The following is a 12,675-nucleotide window of genomic DNA, read 5'->3' as shown; positions in this document are numbered from 1 at the left end:
CTGCTCATTTATAACCTAACAATAATATAAACAACATGATTATGTAATATATGTAATATGTAATATATAATTTAAAAAAATGAAAGAATTTCCAGCAAAAATAACTCTTCTTACTGTGATATAAAATTTCCCATATTGCCTAATGTATCATTTTTGGTCAAACCTCCCACCCATTTTCTTCACTTCTTTTTACATATCAAATGAAGCTGTTATTAAAACAGTGGCAGAGAGAGAAACATAAAACTGTTGGTCATTCATACAGGTGATGAACCAATGCATATGTGTTCATTAAAACACTATTATAAGCCCTACGTCATGCAAGGCAGAAAACTTGGACATCTGGGTGGTACCTTTCTGGTCTGGTGTAAGACAAAATGGAGTCCAAAGGAGGGAGAGGGTCAAAACCCATTCCTGGCTGTGTGGTCACTTCCTGTAAGAGAGAGAGAGGGAGGGAGGATTGGATGGTTGGGGGGGGGGGGGAATGGGGGGGCATTACATATAAAGTACAACTTATAAACCAACTTAACACAAATAAAATCAACACAGGAATGTGTGCATTTAAGTTGGGTTGGATGTATGGATGTAACAAGCCGCAGTGTGAACAATTAATTGTGGTCTTATATTTTTTACTAGATTGAATGATTGAATGTCGGCCTGTATGCCAAGACAAAAATTCTGAACATGATCTAAGTGGGAATAAGGACACGTGTTTGGAATCAAGCTGAGGATTTACATGAGAGTATTATGAAGGGTGAATATCAGCCTTGCTGTGGTATTCTGGAGGTTATGCTGCATAACCAGTAATAAGTTGCAGTAATAAGGCGATAATAGACTGTACCGGCATCTGGGTAGCTTCTTTGGAAAACTATTGAGATTTCCATACTTCTTTAGAAATAGTGTGATTTTGGTGAGGACCCTTTTGAGGCGAAATCATATTTCGTAATTGCATATTTAGGGAAATGTTTTAAAAATAACTTTTTAACCAGACTCACAGAACAGCAGACTCATTGTTTTTTTCCCCCCTCACCTGCTATGTTTCCATCCAACAATTTTTATGTGAATTTTGAATTTGCATAAAATTAAAACTTTATGACAGCAAATGCATTATAAACAAAATATCAACATTTTTATGAAAGTCTTGTGCAATTTTTTTCTGTAAGTTCGCACCTGCCAAAATGTGAATTTAGGTTATGGAAACGCATTTAGCCATTTAGTAATGAGGAAAGAAAAAAGAAAAAAAAGATTTGTTAAAGTTTAACCCACAGACCAGTTTTGAGTAAGGCTCTCCCAGATATGCAATTATTCTGCATGTATAACATAACAGTACATAAGTGCTCCAGAACAGTATAACAAATTAAGCAAGGAGGTCTTTAACTGCTCCATGACACACAATAAATGTAGACTCTCTAGATAATGCCTTAGTCTGTTAGCAGTAAACACAGAATTAAACTCAGTGAATCTAAAATATATGAAAGTTTAATTTTTATCATTACATTATGGAAAATAATGAACTTTATCACAATATGCTAATTTTTTGAGAAGGACCTGTATGTGCCATTGCTAATTTCTTTATTTGTTCTTATAAAACACTATCTTAGTCAGTCCAGTAGTGAAGGGAAGAAAGGAGGAGGAGCCTCAACATAGCAGGACTTTGTCCAGGCCTCACCCTTTATTCAGAGTCAGAATAACATCTCTGAAGTAACTCTTTTTTCGATTCCTCCCAGAAGAATTCAACGCAACTTTCAACACTACCCTCTTCACTTGAGCATCGCCAGCTCCAGGAAAAATTATCGAAAGAATCATCTAGGAATTCATACAGATGGTTGTTCCACAACTAAGTACAATGCAAATATCCACTTAAAACTTTACTAAGCATACAGTAGGTGTTAAGATAAGATGAACTAAGAATCTCTTGTTTTCAGGTTTATAACAAGGATGCTTTAAAATGTAATTGTCTCCCCTTTTCACTTCTAATCCCTATTTGCAGTTTATTGGAATGTTTCTAAAGCCGATAAATACAATATGTACAACAAAATGACGTAAATCACATTGAAATATTTTCATCTTATGTTCCAGTTAATGAACATTTTTAATTAAGACATGCGTTACATAATGCAGACATACACTGACCTAAAGGATTATTAGGAACACCAGTTCAATTTCTCAATAATGAAATTATCTAATCAACCAATCACATGGCAGTTGCTTCAATGCATTTAGGGGTGTGGTCCTGGTCAAGACAATCTCCTGAACTCCAAACTGAATGTCAGAATGGGAAAGAAAGGTGATTTAAGCAATTTTGAGCGTGGCATGGTTGTTGGTGCCAGACGGGCCGGTCTGAGTATTTTACAATCTGCTCAGTTACTGGTATATTCACGCACAACCATTTCTAGGGTTTACAAAGAATGGTGTGAAAAGGGAAAAACATCCAGTATGCGGCAGTCCTGTGGGTGAAAATGCCTTGTTGATGCTAGAGGTCAGAGGAGAATGGGCCGACTGATTCAAGCTGATAGAAGAGCAAAACTTTGACTGAAATAACCACTCGTTACATCCGAGGTATGCAGCAAAGCATTTGTGAAGCCACAACATGCACAACCTTGAGGTGGATGGGCTACAACAGCAGAAGACCCCACCGGGTACCACTCATCTCCACTACAAATAGGAAAAAGAGGCTACAATTTGCAAGAGCTCACCAAAATTGGACAGTTGAAGACTGGAAAAATGTTGCCTGGTCTGATGAGTCTCGATTTCTGTTGAGACATTCAGATGGTAGAGTCAGAATTTGGCGCAAACAGAATGAGAACATGGATCCATCATGCCTTGTTACCACTGTGCAGGCTGGTGGTGTAATGGTGTGGGGGATGTTTTCTTGGCACACTTTAGCCCCCTTAGTGCCAATTGGGCATCGTTTAAATGCCACGGCCTCCCTGAGCATTGTTTCTGACCATTTCCATCCCTTTATGGCCACCATGTACCCATCCTCTGATGGCTACTTCCAGCAGGATAATGCACCATGTTACAAAGCTCGAATCATTTCAAATTGGTTTCTTGAACATGACAATGAGTTCACTGTACTAAAATGGCCCCCACAGTCACCAGATCTCAACCCAATAGAGCATCTTTGGGATGTGGTGGAACGGGAGCTTCGTGCCCTGGATGTGCAACCTACAAATCTCCATCAACTGCAAGATGCTATCCTATCATTATGGGCCAACATTTCTAAAGAATGCTTTCAGCACCTTGAATCAATGCGTAGAATTTAGGCAGTTCTGAAGGTGAAAGGGGGTCAAACACAGTATTAGTATGGTGTTCCTAATAATCCTTTAGGTGAGTGTATATTACTACAGTGATTTAACACATCTGTAATATTGCTGTGGAAAAAGATGCTTATTTATGCAATGGATTTTTGATGCCATTAGTGACATTCACACTGATAAGATGATCACTTGTAACCATGGGAACACTAGTGCGCCTCAAAAAATCAGATCCATCTGTGCAGAATAGCAGAACTAAAGAACAGTTCATATAATTATATATATATCCAAATATTGTTTCTCCACAAGTAGTTTTGTGTAGTCACATTAAATTTAATATTATATGAGAACTGAACTGAGCTGGACGATGACATCACTGTTTTCTCAAGAGCGGCTATATATATATATATAAATTTACTAAATTAATTACTTTTCTACAACAAAAATAAAACATCACTGCACTTACTTAAGCTGGACTGTGATGCTATTTTCTTCTAGAAACAAACTTAGCTGCATTATTTTCCTGTTATCTCTGTAAAGATGCTTTGAAACAATCTACATTGTAAAAAGCGCTATATAAATAAATGTGACTTGACGTCGACAAAAAAAATTATTTTCAAATCAACAATGGCTCAATTACATGTGGTGTCAAATAGAGTAGGTTTTGATTACTGCATTCTTACTGCCACTGTATGAAGGTATAGTTGAGGTATGTCTCTTACTAGAGGAAGAGTAGCTGTTGCCTCCTTTATCTCAGACATCAGCACATGTCTATGGATGTTCCTGGGAGCACTCTGGTATCTTTGCTTCCTCCTGTCCAGTAAAGACCCACAGAAGAACATCAACATTCTCACCATCTCTTTCTTATCAAAGATTCTCACACATGCATAAAAAGAGGCACCCAACACAAAAAGTAAGCAAAAAATCTTTTTACTTTACCTTTTAAATAGCAACTTGTTTTAATAATTTTTAATGCATTTTATGTACACTAATTTTTATCTTTTATTATCATTATAAAGTGTATTTCATGTTTAATCTTGTCATATGAATTATGGAAATAAACCAAATAAAAGATGCTTCTCCCACTTTCTGTGAATATAGTAGGGCTGGGCGATATGGCCTAAAAAAAAAAAATTCTAGATTTTTTCACAAAAAAATCAGGTTTACGATCTAAATCGAATTTTCCCCCCTACTTAAAATCAATCTGCAGATGACAAAGAAATTGTTCAAAACAAGTTTCAACTTAATTTTGTTTTGATTTTCCCTTCTGGGATTTGATCTGGATTCCCCCCTTGGGGTTAAAGTGCAATCAGAAAAAACAAGCCAAAAAGACAAGATGGCAGGCCCTGCCTTTGTAAACAGTGAAAATGTAACATAAAATGGGTGGATTGGGATTGGGATTGGGGGGGGGGGGGGGGGGGGGGGGCACTGCATGCTCCTGTGTGAGTGTGCACGACAGTCAAACGAAACCCGATGGCTACGTGAGTTTATTCCTCCGTCATGTTTTAGCCGGTTTTCTACCCTTTATGTTATGATGGCAAGCTCAACAGGTTATGGGCCCAGGAAGGAGTTTGGAAGCCGGCCGGAACCGTTTATGTTTTGACGGGGATGAGAAAAAATATGAACTGTGGGAAACTAAGTTTCTGGCGCACCTGCGTCTGCTCAGTTTGAAGAGCACCATACTGAGCGAACCACCTAATGATGACGGTGTAGAAGAAGACGCGGAGAAAAATGAGGACGCGTATGCAGAACTGATTCAGCTGTTGGATGATAAAAGCCTTTCCCTTGTGATGAGAGATGCAGCGGATGATGGAAGAAAGGCGCTAAAGATTCTGAGAGAACACTATGCTGGTAAAGGGAAACCACGAGTGATCAGCTTATATACAGAGCTTACGTCTCTTCAGAAAGCTGTCAATTAGAGCGTCACAGATTATGTCATTCGCGCAGAGATCGCCATTACAGCTTTGAGAAATGCGGAAGAGACTTTAAGTGATGGCTTGTTGATTGCAATGGTTCTGAAGGGCCTACCGGACTCTTTTAAGCTATTTTCCATCCACGTAACCCAAAGTGATGAAACGATAACTTTCACGGAGTTCAAAACAAAGCTGAGGAGTTATGAGAGCACAGAAAAGTTTAGTGCTGCTTGCTCAGAGGATGACAGCGTGATGAAGGTGAAAGTAAGAGACGGGTGGAATATGAAATTGACCTGTTTCAACTGCGGACAGAAGGGACATAAGGCTGTGGAGTGCATTTCTACTACGAGTGAGCATAGAGAACAGCGACAGTGGTGTAATTTTTGTAAAAGTTCCACGCACAGGGATGTAAATTGCAAGTGGAGAAAGCGGGACAACGTGAAGCAGGTGATGGATGAGGAGGACCACACCTTTGCTTTTAAGGTGGGCTAAGTGGATGCCGTCCTGGCCAGCGGGGTGAGGGAAAAAGGTCTCATGGTTGATACAGGAGCCACGTCGCATATCATCCGGGACATTACACAGTTCAAGGACTTTGATAAAAGTTTTGAGCCACATAAGCACATCCTAGAGCATGGTTGATGGAGAGAGGACCAGCGGTATCGACTTGAGGAAAGGTACGGCCAAAGTTCGCCTGAGAGACAACAATGGTCAAGTGGTGGAAACGATGCTGATGGGGGCGTTGTACATCTTTTCCACAGGACATCTTCTCAGTCAAGGCAGCGACGTCCCAGGGAGCAACGGTCATTTTCAAAGAAGGTCAGTACAGACTTGTTCATAAGAACGGTGTTACATTTGACATTCAGGTGTATGATAGACTGTTCTATTTAAGCACGGTTACAGATGATGTTGATCAATGTCATGTATGTGATGATATCCACACATGGCATGCAATTCTTGGTCACTGTAATTATGAGGATGTGTTGAAGCTGGAAAATGTTACAAAGGGGATGAAAATTAAAGGTAGAACTGAAATGTCTAATTTAAAATGTGAAGTGTGCATACAGGGAAAATTTGTTCAGAGCAGGAACAGGGAGGCAGATTAAAAAGAAAAGTTCCCCTTGGACTTGTGCACACAGACTTAGCTGGACCTATGGAGCCGGTAGCAAAAGATGGTTTCAGATATATCTTGGCATTTACTGATGACTATTCAGGTGCAATCTTTACATATTTTTTGAGAGCAAAGAGTGATACAGTCAAAGGAACAGAGAAGTTCATTGCTGATGTTTCACCTTATGGAAAAATTAAATGTATGAGATCTGATAATGGCACCGAATTTACATCCAGGGAATTTCAGTCCCTGCTCAGTAAAAATGCAATTAGACACGAAACCTCAGCTCCCTATTCACCCCATCAGAATGGGACAGCTGAGAGGAGCTGGAGAACTTTGCTTGATATGGCAAGGTGTATGTTAATCGAGAGTAAGTTACCAAAAATGTTATGGACGTATGCAATCCAGACTGCAGCTGTTATTCGCAACAGATGTTATAACAGACGTGTAGAACAGACCCCATACTATATGCTGACTGGTAAGTAGCCTGATCTTTCAAGAATGAGAATATTTGGGTCAGAGTGCTATGCATACAAACAGAACAAGAAAAAGTTAGACTCTCAATGTGAAAAAGGGATTTTCATTGGTTATGACAAGAATAGCCCAACATATCTAGTTTTCTATCCAGCCTCAGGAAAAGTGAACAAAAGTAGGTTGGTGGAGTTTATCACAAAGAGTGGGACAGAATGCCACACTCAGACAGATCAGTTAACGTGTGAAGATGATGTGCGTAGGGAGAGCGCTGAAACTCACCTATCAAAACCTGAGAAAATAGAATTAATAAATCCCCAGGACATAAGATTGGAAAAGTGTGACCCAAGCCCCAACACAGGTGAAAGGGAAAGTGTTGAGAGCAGGCGTTATCCACAGAGAGAGAAGAGGCCTCCACAGTATTTGAGGGATTATGAGTGTGTAATAAAATGTGATGATGACCATGTACTAGCTAGTATTGATTATTGTTATAGAGTTGCATGTGATGTACCCCACACTCTAAAGGAGGCTATAAGTTCACCAGAGTCAGAATTGTGGAGTAAGGCCATGCAGGAGGAGATGAACTCTCTTAACGAGAATGATATGTTTACCCTTACAACACTACCGGAAGGTAAAAATATAGTGGGGGGCAGATGGGTCTACACATTGAAGGAAAAACCAGTTGGGACAACATACAAAGCTCGGTATGTGGCGAAGGGGTATAGTCAAGTTGCAGGCATTGATTATAATGAAACTTTTTCTCCAACTGCTGACATGACATCAATACGTAGTTTAATGCAAATTGCAGCTCAATATGGTTTAGAACTGCATCAAATGGATGTAAAGACTGCATATTTGCACGCCCCTATTGATACTGAGTTATATATGGAACAGCCAGAAGGATTTGAGGTCAAGTCAGAAACTGTGAGAAGCTTGTCTGTAGACTTAACAAACCACTCTATGGTTTGAAACAGTCAGGGCGGAATTGGAATAAAATGCTAGATTATTTTCTGATTCAAAATGATTTTATTCAAAATCCTGCTGATCATTGTGTTTACAATAAACAAATTGGAGGTGAGAGAATCATACTGATAGTCTGGGTGTATGATCTTATTGCAGCAAGTGATAGTCAGATACTCAGAAATGTGAAAAGAATGTTGGAGGAAAGATTTAAAATGAAAGATCTTGGTAAACTTACATATTTCCTGGGTATTGATTTTGCACAAGGAGATGGTTTAGGCCATGTTCCAAAAATATTCAAGCTGGCAGTACTAAAACCTCTCATTAAGAAACCGCAATTAGATCCAAATAACTTAGCAAATTACAGACCCATCTCAAATCTTCCATTTATGTCTAAAATACTAGAAAAAATTGTGTCCGCTCAATTGTGCTCTTTCTTGCAAGAAAATGATATCTATGAAAAATTCCAGTCGGGATTCAGACCGCATCATAGCACAGAAACTGCGCTAGTTAAAATTACAAATGATTTATTTTTAGCTTCTGACCAAGGCTGCATCTCAATACTAGTTCTACTCGATCTTAGCGCTGCGTTCGACACTATAGATCATAAAATACTCTTGGATAGACTACAAAACTACACTGGTGTTCAGGGACAGGCATTAAGCTTGTTTAGATCGTACTTATCAGACCGTTACCATTTTGTCTGTTTAAATGGGGAAAAATCGAAGATAACGTCAGTAGACTATGGAGTGCCGCAAGGATCAGTGTTAGGCCCTCTGCTATTCTCAATATACATGCTGCCACTTGGTAATATTATAAGAAAACATGGAATTAATTTCCACTGTTATGCTGATGACACTCAATTATATATCTCATCACGACCAGATGAAAACACTAACTTATCTAAATTGACAGAGTGTCTAAATGATATAAAATACTGGATGACGTGTAATTTCCTGCTATTAAATTCAGATAAAACGGAGGTACTACTTATTGGTCCAAAAAACTACCCACAAAATCCCTTACAATACAACTTTAATTTAGAAGGATGTCCTGTTACTTTATCCACTACAGTAAAAGACCTGGGTGTTATACTAGACCGCAACTTGACTTTCGAAAATCATATTTCATATATTACAAGAACAGCCTTTTTCCACCTTAGAAACATTGCTAAGCTACGTAACATGCTATCTGTTTCTGATGCAGAAAAGTTAGTTCATGCATTCATGACCTCGAGACTAGATTACTGTAATGCTTTATTAGCTGGTTGTCCTGCATCCTCAATAAACAAGCTACAGTTAGTGCAAAATGCAGCCGCTAGAGTTCTTACTAGATCAAGAAAATATGATCATATAACCCCTATTTTATCATCTCTACACTGGTTACCTATTAAGTTACGTATCAATTACAAAGTATTCCTACTGACCTATAAAGCCCTAAATGGTTTAGCTCCTGTGTATTTTAGTGATCGACCGATGTATCGGTTTACCGATATTTTTCCCGATATTTAAGCATTTTCCCATAATCGGGAATCAGTTTTGTAATATCGGATTTTCCGATAAACGGCGCCATCTTGTGGCCGTTTTGAGAATTCCGCCATTGCAGCCCGCGTCTGAGGAGATCAGTCAATAACAACTCTGTGCACAGGTAAAGTATATGTTTTACTTGCTTTGCTTTAATTATTCAACTTTATTTAACATAACAGACATGCATGCAGAAATGAGATTTGAGACATAAATGCCTGATATAGTTTATTTATGCAGCTTGGTTCTAAAAAATTGAGACGAACTCATTGAGCCACGTAGCGTAATCCGTCATGTCTTTCCCCAATAAAGACGTAACTTTACATTAATTAAATAAAACAGACATGAATGAGTGCATGTTGAAAATAAAAGCGCTGAATTTAATTCTCTATCTGTTGTATTTGCTCACCATTAGTCTCGAAAAAAAAGTTCGTTCATATTGCTGAGCACTCACTGGGTTGATGATCAGGAATGCTCAAGCACGGCCACTTTTGACAAGATTATCTTGTTTAAACACCCTAGATTATATTATCATTTACTACATAGCAATTATTTCGCTAATACACATCTAAATATACCGCTTTGTGGAAATTAATTATTTATTATCTGCACGCGCGATCGCGGTTGAGTAACGTATAGCCTAATGTTATAGTTATGTGTAAATGCATAGATAAACAGCACTTTGTCATAAAGCATTTCATGATCTAGACCGACAAAAATATTAATAATAATTAATAACATACTAGTTGGAAAATGCAATGATGTATATGCCGTTTTGTTTGTTACTTTCCTGATGTTATAGGCTATTCCAGCTAATATTATGCAGTGAATTAATATTACCCATGAATTATTCCTCACTCTTAGTTTAAACCTATTAAACGGCACATAAACCTTCTAAAACTGTTTAAAATGAATTACATTTCTGCAAAGGTGATATGACTCCCCTGTCAATTATTTTTTCCATATGAAAACATTAGACTTTTAACATTTATTTTGCCTATTGTTAACATTGTTGCTGCTGATGCTTATAAATGATATGTATAATTTAGATATAAATTATATAATGTAATAATATAAATGTTTTTATTGAAATTTGATTAGTTTACCATTTATGAAAACAAATAAACATATCCAAATATGTTAGAATAGTTTTTGTGCTTTATTTTTTACCTCATCAAAGCTTTTATTTTTAAACAAAGACACTTAGTAACAGTGCACTTTATTTTTTAGACTCAGACCCCTCTATTTATTTGTGTATAAATATAAAGGTTTTTTTTTTGTATGCAAGGAGGGAGTGATTGTTATAAATAAAATGGTTTGTTCAGTTCATTTGTGTTGTAATAATTGTGCCAAAAACAGAAGTATAACAGTAAATAAATATCGGTTCTGCATATCGGTTATCGGGCACATACACATGCAAATAATCTGTATCGGTATCGGTTATAAAAAATCAATATCGGTCGATCACTAGTGTATTTAACAGACCTTCTATCGCCATACAATCCATCGCGCTCTTTAAGATCACTAAATTCGAGGCTTCTGGTCATTCCTAGGATATCGAAGTCCACTAAAGGAGGGAGGGCGTTCTCACATTTAGCTCCTAAACTCTGGAATAGCCTTCCTGATATTGTTCGAGACTCAGACTCGCTGTCCCAGTTTAAAACTAGATTAAAGATGCATCTCTTTAACCAAGCATTCACTTAATGCTTAACCTTTAATACTACTGCTGAATCAGTTCGAATGCATTAACATTATGAACATCAGCTATGCTAATTATTTCCCATCTGCCTTTCTGCTGTTATCTCGGGACGCTAGTCCCGAGGTAAATAGCGTTCGTCAGCTCCAGTTTGTATCCAGCCTCTCACGGAGACTTCAGATGCCCCAACGCCTGTGAAGATACGACTCGACGCCTGTGAAGAGACGACTCAAAGTCGGCGATATGTTATGCCATAAATTAATACATGATTAACTGACTGTATTTTTCTATGTACATTTCCGAAATGCACTTTCTGTAAAGCTGCTTTGAGACAATGTGTATTGTGAAAAGCGCTATACAAATAAATTTGAATTGAATTGAATGGTGAGATAAAAATGAACCAGAAAAGGTTCATTATTAAGATTTTGGAGAGGTTTGATATGATTAATTGTAAACCAAGGTCAACTCCATGCAAAAAAAGGAATGCAATTTGATAATGAAGGTGAAAGTGTTGATTCAAAGCGGTATCAGGAACTGGTTGGTACCTTGATCTATCTAATGACTTGTACTAGACCAGATCTAGGTTTCATTGTCAGTAAGCTGTCACAACACTTTTCTGAACCAAAGAACCAACACTGGGTAGCTGCTAAGCATGTATTGCGATATTTAAAAGGAACTGTGAACAAGGAATTGTGTTATAGGAGAAATGATGTAAATCTTAATCTCTTTGCATTTAGTGATGCTGATTGGGCAGCAGACCAAAATGATAGAAGTACAACTGGTTACTGTTTTAGTTTGTCTGCCACTGGTCCTGTTATTTCTTCGAGATCTAAGAAACAATCCACAGTTGCTCTTCCCACATGTGATGCGGAGTATATGGCTTTGGCAGCTACTGCACAGGAAAGCCTATCTCTTGTCCAGTTATTAAACAAAATGGACAATGAATGTATTTACACACCAGTGACAATTTATGAGGACAATCAAGGGGCAATTGCTTTGTCAAAGAACCCTATATGCCGTCAAAGGTGTAAACATGTTGACATTAAAGGAGAACTCCGGGCAATTTTTAAGTTAATCTTGATTGTTAGACCTTTGTGAGTACTGACTATAGAAAAAAAAACGAACCGGATTGGTGCTTGCTACGCGGAGCTGCGACCGTGAATGCCCAGAGCTCCCACCCAGCTAAAACGGCAGCTATGGGGGCATGGACATAAAGAGCGTTTTGAGCCTCTTAACAGACACAAAATGCAATTAAAATGTCTCTCCAACATGAACAGGGACCCTACATGTGAACAAGATGCGTTTAGCAACTTAGCCATTGTTTCAACTCACCTAAATAGTCTTTTAGACGGCAAGCTGTAGTCTCGCGCTGCAGTCCCGTGCTGTAGCCGGAAAAGGTAAACAATGTCCAGGTGGGAGGAGCGTTGATCATGTGCGACGAGTTAAGATCAGAGTTGCTTACAAGTGAAGAAGAAATGGTTCGTGTTTGTGCCTTTCCGAATTGTGGCAACAGAATGCGAAAATATAAGAGCTTAAATGTTCATCGTCTTCCTTTTCATGACCTCGAGATTCTGCAGTTGTGGCTAGTTGTACTTCAACTTGATGTGCAAACTCCCGTAGAAGTACTACGCTCTAAAGATTACCGCATTTGCAGCGAACACTTTGACAAGGATGACTACACAACACAGAGGGCCGTTTGAAGAAAAATGCCATTCCATGTACTAAGACGGGTGCAACCACTGTGGAGGTA

At 38.3% G+C, this 12,675-nt stretch overlaps 1 protein-coding gene across 5 annotated transcripts in view; it reads right to left on the bottom strand.

Moving 5' to 3' along the window:
* Positions 1–12,675, bottom strand: part of tcf25 (TCF25 ribosome quality control complex subunit) — a 189,558-nt gene that overhangs the window by 40,151 nt on the left and 136,732 nt on the right. For 4 of the 5 annotated variants that reach the window (XM_077248130.1, XM_077248132.1, XM_077248134.1 and 1 more), the window contains 2 exons: positions 3,977–4,067; positions 351–430 (listed from right to left, as the gene is read on the bottom strand). In XM_077248130.1, coding sequence (XP_077104245.1) covers positions 351–430; positions 3,977–4,067 — 171 coding nt within the window. The remainder of the gene's footprint in view (positions 1–350; positions 431–3,976; positions 4,068–12,675) is intronic. The other variant, XM_077248131.1, reaches the window with a different exon arrangement.

Source organism: Siphateles boraxobius, unplaced genomic scaffold (genome assembly GCF_051911475.1).
Source record: "Siphateles boraxobius isolate OS27281-9 unplaced genomic scaffold, OSU_SipBor_1 30, whole genome shotgun sequence".
NCBI classification, from domain to species: Eukaryota; Metazoa; Chordata; class Actinopteri; order Cypriniformes; family Leuciscidae; genus Siphateles; species Siphateles boraxobius.
This window is presented reverse-complemented; position numbering and strand designations above follow the sequence as displayed.